The sequence below is a fragment of the Myzus persicae genome, unplaced genomic scaffold (genome assembly GCF_001856785.1).
Source record: "Myzus persicae strain clone G006 unplaced genomic scaffold, MPER_G0061.0, whole genome shotgun sequence".
Lineage (NCBI taxonomy): Eukaryota > Metazoa > Arthropoda > Insecta > Hemiptera > Aphididae > Myzus > Myzus persicae.
Window position 1 is genome coordinate 1185297 of NW_019104266.1, and position 17865 is coordinate 1203161.

Genomic DNA, 17865 nt, shown 5'->3' on the forward strand with positions numbered 1-17865 from the left:
ATTGAAAATGTACGGAATTCCTCTTAAAAATTGGCACAGACCATAATCGGGTTCCGCATAATATGGTATACATGGTATTTAATTTTTAAGTTTTGTCTATAGAAAATAAATAACTTTTTGAATTTTTGAATTTTATACGTAGTTTAAAATATAACATTATTTATAACAATTAACCTCGTATACATTTTTGGTACTAAAAATATGATGCGTTTAGTATGATCCATCTTACAAGTCTATCACTAATTGCCTAAATACCCGCACAGTATACATATACAATATACCTACTAAGTAGGTAATAATATATTGCGTTTTGTTGTACAATTCTCATTAATGCACCTATAATATGTTTCGTATTTTCATAATATATTCGTCTTCTCTTGAGAACATCTTACCTACAGAATATATAATATGATCTATATGTATCTAATATCTATTGTTACATTTGATTTATGTAAGGCTAAGTTAAAACCACAATAATGTCATATTTTATTGAAATTTTATACAACAATAATAAGTATTGAGAAACTGCAATATTGAATTATATGGGTACTTGAATGATACATTGATATATTTCCAAAATAAAGCATTTGAAATATTATGTACATCAATCATCACTACAGATGTGTGGAAATCAAAACATTATGTCTATTCTAAGTTTTTAGTTTCTATCTAGAACATAAATAGTAACAATTCGAATATGTCTTAATGACCTTGGGCAGTCCTATTCACAGGAAAACTAATTTCTTTTGTTTAAATGTTTTTTCACATATAATATAATTGCAGCACTCAAAAAGGTCACACAAAACGCCATCCAACACCACACAACTACAGTAATTAAAAAGTCTAACATTAATAATTGTAACCTCAATTATTCATAAACGACCGTGTTTCATCACATTGTATTTTGTAAATTATCATCGGATCAGTGAACACTCCATAGCCGAGAATGGACGAATGGAACCTATTATATTGTATTATTTTTGTTTGATTATGATACAACTTGTGTCATTGAATTATGAACATTTTATACTTAGTAAATCTAAATCATTATCCAATTTTTCCACAATATTTTTTCAATAATATTAATTATCGATCAATCTGTAGTCTCATTTTAATTGGAGTCTTGAATCGTTAACCTAAACTAAAGGTGAAACCACAAACGTCTTCAGACCATTTTTATAGCCAATTATTGTAGTAACTATAATTTAGTTATCTCAACTCAGAAATAAAAGTCATTATTTTGCAAGCCCAGTAAAATTAAACGAGTTATCAAGTAAACTTTTCACGTGAATATATAATTTTATCTAATATACAGTTCGTCTGACGAAAAATTATTTCTCATTGAAAATCATTCATATTTACCTATACACTATAAAGCAGGCTACCGTACAGCTTTCACATATGTGTTTACCTAATATATATATAGCAACCATTATAAATATTAATCAGATAATGAAACTTACAGTTAAGATGCTGTTTACAATGTATATAGGTTACTATGACTCAAAATTTTAAACTTTTCTTTTGATGATTATTTTACTTATGTTTAGGTTTTGTAACATATACAAAAATAAATCACTATACTAATATAAGTAACTAATAATTAGTTTGATGACGACAACTAATTACCAAATATCTAATTATAATTCATTATCCTAATCATTAACTGACTTGTTTCTTTTACAATGACCGTGTAAGAACAATTATGCATTAATAACATTTCATTTATAGTCATATTTAATACTCAAACGAGTTATGAGTTCTATAAATCCTATTTCGTCTACAATTTACAATTTTAGAGCCATTATAGAAGGCGAGTTGAACGTTGCTTAGCAAGATAGTTAATTATGATGTTTTAGTGCATGTTGGCATTAATAAATGATTGTGAGATGTTGAACGAATGACCAAAAAAATGAATCATGCAAGATCCTTGAAGTCTAGGGCAAATTTCAAATGGAAAATCTAATATTACGTTTATTAGTAAATAACACACGCGTATTTATATATATAAACTATATGGTGTTCAAAAACGTGCTCAACTTTGGGGGGGGGTTGACATATATATATTTGTTTCCATTATAAAAAGCCCACGTATAGGTTAGAATTTGGTTTCAAATGTATTACTTTTTATTTAAAAAATCAATAGTCTAGAATTCTAGATTTCTGAGTTTTTAGCCCCAATGCCACACAAATCCCCAACATTTTGCACCACTTTGATATTAATGACAGTGTGCCACAGCTCATAACAAATAATATGTATTTAATAGTATAGTAATATAAACAAGACGATAAGCCCTACTAAATTCAATCATCTTGATACGAACTCTTTGAGTAGTTGAGTATTAAGTATATAATATCCAATGAATAGTTTTATGAACCCGGTATACGATCAATGTATCAGAATATAATATGATGCTCAAATTTGTAATAGAGATTCTCGAAGGGAATTTCCTTATATCTCAATAAATAGATAATATCGAACAATTTCGAGTATTATATATGATACTAGAGACAAAATTGAAAATTATAAGTAAAATATGAAAAGCGATTTAATTTTAAGTCTGAAATAAACACGTGTATCATCACGCGTATAATACAAAAGGTCGATTTATTACAAGTTAGTTAACTTCAATAAATACAAATACAACTATTACAAAAAACCAAATTTTTAATCTGAAAAACACAAGAAATATATAGTCATTGAAAATCTTAAAATGTTACTACCTAGATTATTAAAATTGATATGCTCCACAATGGTATGTACAAAACGGTTATTTGGAAACTGTGAAACATCCGCATTAATAATGACGGACATAAAATTAAAAACAAAAAAAATATTGTTTGACTTAAGCCAATAATGCAGTCTTGTTATCATAATACGATTGAAACGTCACTTTCCATTGTCTATACAAAAAAAAATGTTTTGTCACATTTCCGTAAATCATATTAATGTTTAGCCACGGAAAGGTATTAACACTGAACCAACAAACTATCGACAAACAGTTCAAACACAAAAAAATGATAATATGAAAACCCATAAAACATAATTGTATAGATTATTAAATGACATTATAAAGACATAATACACTTATAATAGTAATAATTATGTGTGTCTATGAGTGGTGCATATTACTATAATAGTATACTATTATAATGTTATCGAGAGACATTAACGCACGAAGCCATGAATAAATTAGAATACTATGCTTACTCACAACATCGCATACCAAGGAAAATCGATTGATAAATTGAAAACTATGTCAAACTCCACAGTCCATAATAAATAATTTCTTGGTAACAAAATACTTAAAATCGTTAGAATGACTCGTAAAGTCAATACAATATTGTTTTATCAAACAGATAATAATTTAATAAATAATATCACTGTTAACGAGTAATTCGGGTGCGGCATTCTCTTCATTTTTAATTTTTCCAATTCATTATCTATTGATCTTTCAAGTCTTATATTAACCGATAAGCCGTTATAGTCATATTCCTGTAGTCATAGCCCTGTAGGTAGTATGAAATGAACTTTAATATACTTCAGCTTACGCAATTGTAACATACAGAAATGTACATAAGTACGATGTACAGTTATACTTATTTATGGGTGGGTATAAATATATAATAACTGCAGATTGCAGTGCAATCATCATTAGCCAGATACCGTACCATTGATTGTAAAAGTATATTTTAAAAATTTATAATTTTGAGTAATATTGGAATTAATTTATACATTCAAATTTTTTCTTTCAATTCCATTATCTAGTTAAAAGTATATACGTAATATATTTACGAAATATATCACGATATTATTTAGTATAAGTGTAATTTATAAAGTTATTACAAATATTAAACGTACAAAACTTCTAAGAAAACAAAGTACCAAGTGATAAAACATTTTGTTGAATTTTAAATTATCCAATTTTGAATTGCTCAAATTCATATTGTTTAGTACTTAAGTACCAAAATACATGGTTTCCAATTGAAAAAAATGGATTGTAAATCGTTAACATAACAATATTGCAATAAATGTATATTGGTATTTGTATAAAAGGTACATTTAGTGTGATTAATAACTCTCAATAGTTACCTATAAATCGGTTATTTTCTAAGTACTTACTTGTTAAATGTTTATATTGAGATTGCATAGGCATAAGACATTTTTAACTGAATCATACACTATTCACACCAAAATGCTTTAATCCATGGAATCATTACTATTAATCATTAATATGCCTAGGACAATCTAAAAGTTTCAAGTAATTGAGATTAATATTTTTTGAATTACAATATATATTAACTAAAACTGTTAGAAAACAAGTCGTTATTCTTCGTTTAAATATTCAATTTTATCAAATAAGTAGTTAAAAAGAAAATAACAAACATTTTGAATATGTGAGTTCACAATAATTTGCCTATGATGTTACAACGTTTATATATATCTACAATTTATAATAGGGAATCATGTACTCATAACATTTTCATGTTTTTTGATTGATGATAAAATTTTATCAATATTTAAAAAAAAAAACAAAAAAATATTTAAATATTTAAATACTGATGAGGCAATAAATAGCTCAAAATATTAGTCAGTTTAAGTGTCGCGTGCACTTAATATGCTGCACTGCTGCGTCATAGTGCGTTTATTAACTTAATATTAAATTCCATAAAATCAGTGATTTTATATTTAAACGAAAACAATTAAAAATCTATTAAAATTAATAAGGATAAAGTAAAAAATCGAAAATGATATGAGCTTACATAACAAGTAACTTTGATTTTCCCAATCTATATCTACATATTAAAATTAAATGATGACAGTTTGAATATGATTGGTAATTTCATTGATTATTTTAATATATTCTTATTATCTTATTGCATATTTTAGCATGTTTCAACAAAAGAAAATGCACATTTTACTATTTTATGGTGCATAATATATAAATCATAGTCATATAATGTATACGTGCTGGACATGTATCTGCGATTATAAAACTCGTATTATATCGAGATTCCAACGGAGACCTTCGATTCTTCTCATCGTCTATACACGTTGTATGCAAACATAGGTTCCTATAAACTACGTGCATGCGTTGGCCTGTTTTCATATTATGATAAACGATCATTGTCTTACGGATCGGAATGTCTACGACGAAGACGAACACAAAAGGTGAGAGAATAATGGCAACTGGAATAGCGGTGTATTAATTGTACTATTTGTACTACCCATACAGCCGCGTGTTGCACTAACGACGAGAGACCTTCCCCGATGGTATAGAGTCAAATTAATAAACTACACGATGAGTCATAAATAATATTATATTTGAATAATATAGGTACCTACGAATAACCAACGGACGTGTATGGTGTATATACGTATATAGATAATATCAGCTCAGAGACCATTTTTTACACACAAATATTATTCTTATACCAGCCGCCGCTGTTCAAGGTTTAACCAATCAAATCAAATGAAAAAAACACACGGAACATATATTATAATATAAATATAATAATATACAATATATAGGTAGAGTAGTGGTGATTATTTTGTTATTATTATACAAACGAAAATTGTAAAAAAACACATTCTCTTCCGCCGCGCGCATACAATAGGGTCGACATTATCATCGTTGTTGTTATTAATTTTTTATTGTATTGCTGTGATTTTTCATTTTTATTTTTGATACCAACGGTCTATAATGAGCGATACTTAACCGAACTCACTAGCGGACGATTTACGCGTTAATTAAATATTATGGTCTTCAGCGTCGATATCTAATCGCATGACCGCCGTGATCCTGGTGTTAGGGTTCAGAAAAACACACACACACACACACACACACACACACACACACACACACACACACACACACACCTACACTATCTCTAATACGCTTACACTAACTTTAAATCACACACACACATATATATAGCAACACTATAACGAACACACACACACACACACACACACATCCCAACTCCATAACGAATACACACGCTCAACTCTAACACACGCACGCACCAAGCACGCGCACACGCTCTCTCGCTAACCCACATAATATCCGTCCTCGGCTCGCAATTAATCGTAGTAGTGTATTCTGCTGCTTCCGAGACGAACATACGTGTGTGTGTTATTAACATTCGACTGCACAACGACAGTTTTGATTTTTAATTTTTCGTCTTTCATTTTCAACAATCGAAATAATGGCAAGGTTCGCGATCAAAGCCCTCGTCGTCACGGCACTAGTGTGCCTCGTTTTTGACGTGAGTATTGAAAACGAAAATGTATATTACGCATCCCATAGGTACAACATATTATACTATTTTAGCTCCATAATTATTATCGTTATTATTGCAGTGCACGATAATAATGATGTTTCGGTTAGGTAATCGAAGCTAATGTGCCCATAATAATAATGTCTTGTAACAGTTCCACAAACGTACATAATATTCAATATTATGTCCGTTTGCTATTTTTCCAATGGTCTTTTTGTACGGTTGAAGACGATCTCTATTGCTATGCACTACATAATATATCAGAAATATATTATATAGATAGGTGCGTTGTGCAAATACGCGAATAAACTTAAAATTCTGTATACAATAATATTAAATTCTACATAATATGACCATAATATTCAATTTTTTTTCGAATTTCATTGAATAATAATATTCTACAATTTATGGCATTATATTTGTGTTCGTTTAACATATACATGAAACAATGTTAGACGAACGTCCAGCTACCATCGTCACGTGGACATACAACCGCGCCTGTTTATGTGCAAACATTATTTGCACGAAGATGATCTCTTTATTATTATTGTTGTTTTCTTATCGATTGGACTGATTTAATTTGAAGTTTTCTTTTTATCGGTTGGCTCTATTGCACATGTATATGTTTCGACTTCAAACCTTACAAAAAGCCCATCCTTCGATTTCTATACTCGCATGTGTTAATAATATAAAAAAAGGTGTGCACTACTTTAAAATAAGTATGAAAAAATTATAAAATCTATCAACTCACATTATAGGTACTCGCCAAAATATTAATTAATTTAAAAAATAAACGCAATATATGTTTATATAAATACCATTTTTAGTTTTATTAAATTATTATTATAAATATATAAATATGTTACATGCACATAAGTGTATTCAGCTCGCGATAAATTATAATATGCTGCTTTATATTATACTACGAGTTTGACCAAATAAACTTTATCGTATCTGTTAGATTGGCACGACCATGATAATTATCATTATTTTAAATATGACTTTTATCACACGTTCTTTTTTTATTAGAATTATCGTACGGGCTTAAGAAAAAAAAATTAACAATCGTTATCAACCAATTATTATTTTCATTCGTTAAATGAATTTATGAGCAATAATTAGAACAGCATTGATCCAAAATATATTAATTTATGGTTTACATTTTAATATTTCATTACTAAAATGTATATTATAATATTATGGTACGGTTTTTATCAACAGTTTACAGTATACATCCATTAAATAAATCATTACTTTTAAAGTTTTAACCAATCATAAAATAATTTATAATATATCCAACAATAACGTATTTAAATTGTTCGACCTTGCCATTCGATTTTTCACAATAGAACAATGTTTCAACGAGATGATTTTATAATAAATATTTATGACGGCTAATTTTACTTTTCCTATTATTCAAAAATTATACAAAACAGGAGTAGAAATATCTACTTCAAACACAACCGTTTATGGAAAGTAATCAAATTTCACGTACATTTTTGTTGACTTTTAAATAAATATGGGATATTTTAATATTTTTACTGCAGATGTAACAAAAAAAAGCTATTATAGTTGTAATATTTTCCCACAAAAATTAATTTTCAGAGTTATATAATAGCGAGTATAATAGCATTTCATAGCCACATTCACCATACTTGAATACATTATATACTATAAAATTACCTAGCCGATTGGAAATTAACATTGTGGTTAGAACTTTGAACTATCATGAAATCATAAGAAACATTTGCAAAAAAAAACCGTTCCGTGGTAGATGTTTTTATAATTTAATTATAATCGCATAATGTTTATTAACTGTTATAATGTCCATAAATTAAAGATCTTAATATTATGTAGCACGCACTACGTCTCCACCTATTAAAGTGGTCAATTTATAACAATAATCTGGCCATCGTATAAAATATGTACAAATGTACAATGCATGTATTATACATATCATTTAATTTAAAAAACATTTGCATGCAATCAGAATGGACTATTCTATTAAGATTATTTATGTGATGGTATATCAAAAGTAATCTTATCATCGTCCATAAGAAATTATAATATTATGACACATCTAAATATTTAATAGTGCCTAAATAATAGCCGTCACTTATAATATGATTTGTACATATATATATTATATAGGTATGCAAACATACATTACACACCAATAATTTATTATTATTAAATTAAGTGTGTGTATATCTGTGTTTCTCAGTATTTCTGTACACTGAAATATACAAATATAACACATATTATAGGTAGGTATAAAAGTGTATATTAATTGTGTATCCATCTAACATATTCAATCACTGCATTCCTTAATAAATTAAATAGTTATTAACTATTACATGATTTGAAAAATTGTAAGCAAATCGTGATTTTTCAACCCAAATAATTCTTCCATAATTTGCATGTTCATACTACCTACAATACACCTTGTGCGTTTAATTTTACAATCTCAATCATGCTCATAAATCAAATAAATAGATAATATCCGTGTAATATATTGTATAAATCGGTTTGGGCGGTTATTGGTTAACGGTTACGGAAAAACTAACAAAGATAACGAATAATAAAAAAAAATTCTATACATCTATAATCATGATTGTTATTATGTATACCCTAATATTATATGCATGACTCGAGAGTCGAGAGTGAGTGGAAGATTGACCATCCATATAAGAATAATGTTAATTCGACGTATAGGTACTTCCCAAATCAGTGAAATGTATAAAAATAACCAAGTAAAACGAAAATAATAATACATCTCCACATAATTTGTATTCGATACGTACAGTGTTTCGAACAGCAACAATGTCCAACGATTTCAACAACGGAGCAAAACGTTAAATATTATGTCAGTCGACGACGAGCGACGGTGGCTGCGATTTATCTCTATTCATAATTTTATCATCTGCGAAAAAAAGTCAAATTTTGTCATTCATGAATTATACATTGAGATAAACGATGTACAGATGAGGCGAGATTTGCAAAATATTTCGATGAGCCGGTATTATAATAATGCGTGGCTGAACGGAACGGCGCATTGTAAATCGGTTGGAATTAATTCATTTGCTGCATATAAAACAAACTGAAAAATCGACCACACGTAATCTCTGAAATTGTCGGGATGTTTTTTTTTCGTATAAATATAAGTATATTGTAAAAAAAATGTATGCAATTTTAAATCTTCAAATCGAAATTGCTACAATCACGATCATATAAAAACAACGTACCAGCTTTAAGCATATATATATATGTATATAGGGAACTTCTGATTCCAATTGATTTTATAAATATTGTTCTATCTCGTACGCATTTAAATTAATTTTACCCAAAATAATTGCAGATTTATAATCAGATGTGTAATCTTAAGGGAATCGGATACAGTAAAATGAGCAATTAAATATTCAGTATTAAGTAGGTAGTGCAAGTGTGCATTTTATCGAGTTACTTTTTCAATTTAATACAATTTTTGAAATTAGATAGTGAAATTCCAAATAGTGACTTGATCTTCCTCATGTACCTATACATAACATGGTAAATTATAATCTATTTTATTCTTAAAAATATTTATCTCTTTATTACATTGTTCGTATTGACGGGACGTAAAGGTTAATACTATGATGCAAGTGTGAAAGACAGATGGAACAAACTTCGCAGCCCAACTAATCTGAATTTTTTTTTTTTATTTCTTGATTTATAATAGTCATAAATCAATTAATATGATTGTATACGAAATAGTTAAACGCACATGTTACGTGTAAAATATTAAAGTTCATGTAAAATGTATTTAGTATAGAAAAGTTCATTTCTAAGTTCACTGACAAAATAAAACTAATGAAATACAAAATTTGATAACTTAATCTCAAAATTAAGCTACTATAAATGTCACAATAAAAATTGTTAAGATGATTATGGCTTATCGTTACAAAAATAAATAATATGTAATATTAATACTCTGTACATAAAATATGTAAAGACATAATGTTAATAACTGCTAGGTAATATTATGTTGTCAGGTGCCTTCATAGCTGAATCATTAATTTCCGATATAAGTTAAAATTCAAATATGTAATTTATTCAGTTAATTTTTTGATTGGTCAGTTTCACAGTGCAAAATAACAGATTGCAGATATAATAGGAACAGTGGAACACAATATGCACATAAAATTTGCCATTCAGTGTACCGCCTAAACCAATATGTATACTGATAATTCATTCGTAATATAACAATACTTTATATGAATAATTAATATAAAATCTATGATAGATTCGTGAAAGTTAAAATAGTGAAATGATTTAACAGCGAAAACAATATAAGTGAATACATTTCGTGATTTTAATTCGCACTCATTCATACCATTCTCATTTCTCGAGTTATATATTTATTTTTCGTAAATATAATTAGTAGTCGGTGATTAGAAGTAGAACCTAGCAGCTAGAAGTAAAATTAAATACCTACACTTATAACCATATTATAACGAAACAAGTATGGACTGCCGAACGGTGTTAACAATGTGGGGAAGAGACAATTTTTTTGGAGCTCCGATCACTCCCACCCAGGCAAAACTAAGTATATGTGTCGTTTTTAAATTCAATTATTATCTGATATCGTCCTACATCAGTCTAGGGGTTAAGCAAAAAAAAAATATTTTAAGATACATTTAGGAACGATAAGAGATACTAAGAGTACCTATGATGGGCACCTATAGTTAATACTGAGACATTGTTTGGTGCAAAAGCCAAACATTTACTCAAACCTTTCAATCACAATTAGGTATCGGTATAAAACAAGACATTATTATCATAATCACATTCCGTAAATCAAATGCAAATTAAACTGTTCAAGAGGCAAGAGCCCAACGATTATGTAATGCACGTATTGTATGTACCGTGTAATGTTAGTAAAACATACCTATTATAATAACAGCTATAATTGTATATCTATGTAGGTATCCAAGTAAAATAATAATCAATAACAACACTAATACTATAGATACCAAGGTACTAAAAAAATCACAATATTAATAATATGGTGCGACCAAATAATAAAATAATAATATTTTAGTATAAAATGTGGCTCTGAGTTTGTGTGACTTTCGTACAGTACCATAAAAAACAATGGATGCTAACGCGTTGTATAACACTATTAAAAAAAAAAAAAAAAAAACAAAAAAATGTTTCTTCGGTATTGGTTCCTTTTTTTCGATTATTCGGCACACTCGAATTTAATAAGACGTGTCGAAATGTAATATAGTATATATAGGTGTACATGGCGAGGAGAGCGTTATTGTTTAACATATTCACCATGATATTACAATTCAATATAATATTTTATACGTACATTTAAATAATATAATTCAATATGAATATAAACTCCGGTAGGATTATTAAAATGCGTTCATGTCAAACGACAAATTCGAGACACGGCGATATGTATACGGCAAAAAATCGCGACGACCGAAATCCCACGCACGGCGGCGAGCGATATTGGCCAAACCAACAATCTCGTCCTGCGTCGCGTAATCATTTGACATATTGTAATATTCATATAGTTGTGTAGAGATAAATGCTACTATAATATTACTGTTTTGTGCATTAAACTTTGACGATTATTATATCATGCGAGTGCCTGCGATCGAACTCGCGTACATAACTATACACATTGTGTGACTTATTTACGACGAGCCAAAATCTGTACAGCCAAAATATCATACGTGCGTATGGAATTTAAACGAGGGTTGGGGTTTTTTTACCCGAAATTTGAATTAAAAAAAAAAAAAAAAAAACAAAGCAAAAATCAAAAAAAAAGCCGTGTGGTTTGTTTTGATTATTTAGTGTAGCCGCGCGGCGGAAACGCAACAACAGGGGCTGGATAGTCTGCAGGAGGCGGCTAAGGGCAAGGTGACCGAGTTCATGAATTCGTTCAAGCAAACCGCGTCGGACACTTACAACAAAGTGCAGGAAGCGGTCAAAGAGTCGGATAACACCAAAAAGGTCGAGTCGCAGCTGAGCAGCTTCTTCAGCGGCGCTTTCACCAAACTGAAGAACTCGTTCAGCTCGACCAAGACCAACCCGGACGATCTGACCAAACAGGAAGCTGTCAAAGCGTTCGACGATTACGCGGTGAAACATCCGAAATGAGCCCGACCGGACGGCGGCCAAACGATGTGTTGACGACTGCAATATAATATACAATATATAATACGACCGATTTTCATTAAAACTGCTTTTAATATATATCGTATAATATACAATATTATATATCTGCGATTTAGCTTAGAGATTTTATATTTTTCAATTTCCCGTGACCACCAATTTACGGTACACGGTTGTATACGATGATCGCTATATATAAGTATATTTCGCTGTAAATCGAAAATATTGTCAATAAAATCGGTATCCAGTCTAATTTTATCGTTGTTTTTATCGTTGTCGCTTGGTTGTTGTTGTTGCTGTTGTTCTTGTTCTTGTTTTTGTTCTTGTTCTTGCTGATATTCACTGATGAATCACGATTGAGTGCATTCATACATTGATGTATATTGATTAACTCAATGTCATATTTTTAGAATTCAAATATCTTCAAAAGTATTTAGTGTATCAGGTACCTATAGGTACCTACAACGGGAACGGTTACAACTCAGATGCTCAGACAGTTTTTTACGCATATAATGTGTTTAATAATAATAATATATTTTTTACAACATTTTTAGTAAAATAGATCAAATCCACTAATAATCAAGTGCAATACAGCATAATTATGATAGATGGGTATATTACGTATAATGTATTAATGTGATGGTAAAATCGTACTGACAAAGATTTCAAAATGTTATCATTTGCGAATAATTAATAATTGGTTTTTTTGTTTTTTTATATCTTATGAGAGGAAATATTATTATTACATTTAATATGATTTAACTTAATCAATTTTTAACCTGATAAGAAAAGGCTTAAAAATAAAAAATACAGCTTCAATAATATTAAGGATGTCAACCATTTATTAAGGGGTAAAACAGCAAGCAATTTCTAGTTACACTGTTAACCGACCAATGGTCATACCACAGGCCGCACAGAAAAAAATATAATTGAACTCATTCAACGTTTAATAAAGACTTAACTAGAAAAGCGATCATGCCTCGTATTTCATAGAATAGTCCGATTAAGATAATATTTTTATATATTTGAAACGAAATTTGTATTCAGCTAGTACAGTAGTACCTATCTATTTTTAAACTGTTTTGTATTAACTTTACAATATAACGTCTGCACATTTTAAAATACATTTCAAAATTATCAACAGTTATTGTGATTATTTATTTATTCTAACTTCTGAAAACTTAATAACTTTTTCTGTCAGATAAAAAAAAAATATTATCGAAATCTGGCTATTACACATTTCCTTGAGACATGAGAGCTTTTCTGTTGACCATAAGGACTTTGTACTAAAAATGCGTCGGCTACGAAGCTCTTAAATGGCCTTCTATTATATACTACAATAAATTTATATTTATAATATACATAGTAGACCCAATAAATTAATAGTAATTATTAAATAACTATCAATAAAATGAATTTAAGTATAATCCTATACCAATTATACAAATTTGTATTCGCATTATTTTAATATTAATTGTTTATGATAAAATAACACTCCAATCCAAAGATTGGTGCACTAGTCATGTAAAAAAAGTGTATCTACACAATCATAAAAAAACAATATACATTCCTTGTAGCTTTAATCTAAACTATGATTCAAATATGTAACTAAATAAAAGTCTCACGGAGAACAATATAAAATCTTTATCTTCAGATAGTCTAATTTATGCTTATAAATATTATACAAAAAAAAAACCATTTCATAAGAGTCAATACATCTACAGTAAAATAAAAGCGTTGCACGTTGAATATATAGTTAGTTTTAGAATTTTGGTGAATAATTTAGTGCATTTTAATATTTTATATTGTAATAGATTATGCTAATTTATTTCTTTTAATCAATAATTGTATAACAAAGAAATACGACTCACTAACTCACTAACTTCTATGATACTGTATAATAGTGTATTAGTGAACCACACCGTTCCCTAACTCAACTCATGCGTACATCATAATATTTAAAACGAATACCGGGATACTACTTGACTGCTTTGATGCTAATGAAAAAAAAAGTGATACTGTATAAAAATATTTACACTGTTCCATAATGCAGCTTGATGTATCAACGATAATTTTATGTAGATACTAAATAATAATAATCACTTTTAACCATCCACTAACACTATAAAATGAGCCATTCAGTAGGTACTTAAATCATGAGTAAAACGTAGATTAATTTGTATTTTCTCTGTCTGAATATAATTAATACTTAAATAAAATTATAATAATTTATATCAAATGTTTATCATATAAAACATATTAAGTGAATTACACATAATACTATTAATGATCTATAATAATATACATAGATTCTATGTAATAACAATGTGAGTAAACAACATTGCTGCATATATTATACAAAAGTCAAAATGAAGTTATAGGTAAGTTAGGTTTATGCGTTTTCAATTCAAGACGTCGTGGTGTTCTAATAGTTCTTATCACAGTACTATAAAAGATGCAACCGGAGAAAAAGTATATTAGAACAGTTTATAGTATGTTTACTGAATACAAGCCGTGAATGCCAATACCATAACTGCAAATGGGCAAAACATTGACGATTTTCAGTTTTCACACGCGTCGAACAGCGACGCTCTTATAGCCGTTGAGATTCAACACGTATATTATGTGGAACTCACTAATAAAATATTGTAATGATACTAGAAAACCTTCAATGTAACTATCGCACGTCTTATACGCATCTAATATCATGCACTTACTTCTTACAGTAACCACATTGATTAACACTATATCCAGTAATATTATATGCTATAATTTAGTTTATTTTCTCTACGTAGGTGCCTATGATAATCACCTAATAATACTGGTTACTACAATTGCAGGTGTCTATATTATATGTATGTGAGTTATAAATTATAATAAATATATTAATACGTGTAGGTTACACACTGGACTGTACTCAGAATTTTCACGTTTTCCTTCTAAAATGTAATTGATTTTTTTTGTCCAACTTGTAATGATATGTTATTCTAACAATAAATAAATTGATTACAAAACCATTTTACAATCATAAAGAATCGTCTTCAAAAAAATTAATACATATATAGTATATATCGTTTTCTCAAACTAAAATATTTTAAAAATATTTTGCCACCTCCGGGTGAGAATCACGCTTACTCCTCGCGAAAATAAATCCGGTGAAACGTACGTAGATGACAGTATAAATAAGCACGTGACCCTGTGTATTATTACTGCAGGTATATGGGCCGTATGCGTGATGTTGTACCCATTTATAAATAACAATAACAATAATGATTAATGTGTACGACGAGCACCACGTCCGTCACATGAGTGTTATCTATATATGACCAGTGTATCTATGAGGTTGATTTGTTGTTTTGTGTAGTTGGCCGCGGCCGATGTGAGTCAACAACAACAAGGAGAGGACGTGCACCAGCATTCGGTCGGACCCGCCGACGCGCCGGAGACTACATCGCCCAGCTCGTTCAAGGACAAGTTTAAGGGTTTCGTGACCAGCGTCAAGGAGGGAGCGTCGGACACGCTGGACAACCTGAACGAGAAACGCAAGGAGGCGTATGCCGGCACCAAGAAGCTGGTGAACGGCGTCATCGACAAGGTCAAGACCACATTCAACAAAGCCAGCTCTGAGGAGGACGAGCCCAGACATCCGGAGTCATCGTCGGAGGAGCACGTCAAGGACGCAGGCAACAAGGCCAAGGACGCTGTCGTGGACAAGACCCAGAACTTCATGAAATCCGAAAAGCTCAATTGATGATCCGTCATATATGCGACATCTCCCCGATCACACTTCATACATTATAATTATTTATTATATCGTACAATAATCATATGACATTTTTCATGTATTAAACAGTGAGCTTCCTCAAGCATCCGTCGACGCCGCCATGAACGCGTGTTACAATATAATTAGACATTTGTAACCAATTAAGACATTTAGACAGATGTGTTTATACATATTAAGTGATCGTCTTGTAAACGTGCAACACGCGTTCTGCGGTGGTCCGTTTTCCATTTTTAAGTCTTATATATAATACATCTCCAGTAAATTTAAACGTATTATTTAAACGTATTATCTGTTAGCACGATAAGCATAAACAGACAATGTTAATACTATTAATATTGTCAATATTATTAATATTAATATTACTCTCTATTTAGTTTTATACTATTACTATAATATGCGTATTCTTTAAATTTGATATAATATTGCAAGATTTTTTTCAACAAAATATATTTACGTATTTATTTCTATTTAAAATTCAAAAGTAGTTTTTGTATTTCAGCATAGACCTTTTGTTTTTGAACGAACCGTTAACATGGACGAAAACGTTCCATAATAATACATGCAAAATATGTACAAAATGGATATTGTGTCCTACAAATCTGCACAAACAACTAAAAGTTAATGTATGACTCATTTCGTATTACGTCATAATATTAATAGCCATACAAGAAACAAGAAAGTCTAAAGTCCTGTAAGATAGTCTACAGACTAATTAGAATTTCGATATCTACAAATTTGAAGTGTATTTTGTTTATATCCGTACGTATTATTTCAATAATTTAGTTTATTTATTATTGTGCAATCATTATACTTCGCTTTTGTTCACTCAATTTAAAAGCCAAATTTATTTATTTGAATTATGCTGTTTCTATAAAAGGACTTTAAGGTACATTAAAATTTACATCCAGTGGCGCCGATCCATATCCACATTTCATGCTCTAAAAAAAATGCTAGATAACCCTCAACAATTTAAAAATAATTTTTGTAGCCTGCCATACTATTATTATACTATATACTTATGGCATTATTCTTAAGTGTCATCTAATCATGTTAAAATACCATAAATCACTTATAACCACTCGGCGACCTACCCACTCAATAAAAAAAAAACTTCTGAGTAATTTGGTTTTCACCCCACTTTTAACACCTAAGAATTCAGTGCCACTGATGTACCGAGTACATTAAATTGGTAGAAACAAATGTTATAAATCAGTTAACAATCTTTTTCTTAAAAAAAAATTGCTGTCACTATGTAATATTATGCAATTGAAAACAATACCTATGCATCACTCATAAATATTATTTTAATTATTTCGTCCGGTAGTGCGATCCCATACTATAATGTTTAGCATTATCGAGGATGTATAAATAAAATAATCACTAGGATATTAATTTTTAAATAATTTTTAAATGAACTGAATAAACTCTCTATTTCTTATGAATGTATATTGAATAAACTGGATTAAAAAATGTATAAACATACATTATATTTGTCAAAAATATTAAGAATTTCATAAAAATCATCATTAATTATGGTTTGTATGTCCTGTGTCAAGCTAAACAACTGTCAAGACACAATAAACATTTCACATTTCACTACAGAGAATAATTGCTGTATACATAATACA

The 17865-nt window shown here is 29.4% G+C and overlaps 1 protein-coding gene across 2 annotated transcripts; it reads left to right on the plus strand.

The window, feature by feature from the left end:
• Positions 1–5943: 5943 nt before the first annotated feature.
• Positions 5944–16707, plus strand: LOC111040658. 2 transcript variants are annotated; one of them, XM_022324645.1, is made up of 2 exons: positions 5944–6270; positions 12133–12707. In XM_022324645.1, exons 1-2 carry the CDS (start codon positions 6211–6213, stop codon positions 12436–12438), a joined length of 366 nt encoding a protein of 121 aa, XP_022180337.1. In that variant the 5' UTR covers positions 5944–6210; the 3' UTR covers positions 12439–12707. The 2 variants fall into 2 exon arrangements, with proteins under 2 accessions (XP_022180337.1, XP_022180336.1); XM_022324644.1 differs by lacking the exon at positions 12133–12707 and adding an exon at positions 15818–16707 and having other exon boundaries at positions 6049–6270.
• Positions 16708–17865: the final 1158 nt, after the last annotated feature.

Excerpts from the sequence above, each read along its gene's own strand:
- LOC111040658 (XM_022324644.1), top strand. The coding sequence starts at position 6,211 with ATGGCAAGGTTCGCGATCAAAGCCCTCGTCGTCACGGCACTAGTGTGC. Across the intron at positions 6,271-15,817 it reads TAGTGTGCCTCGTTTTTGAC|TTGGCCGCGGCCGATGTGAG; the intron begins GTGAGTATTGAA and ends TGTTTTGTGTAG.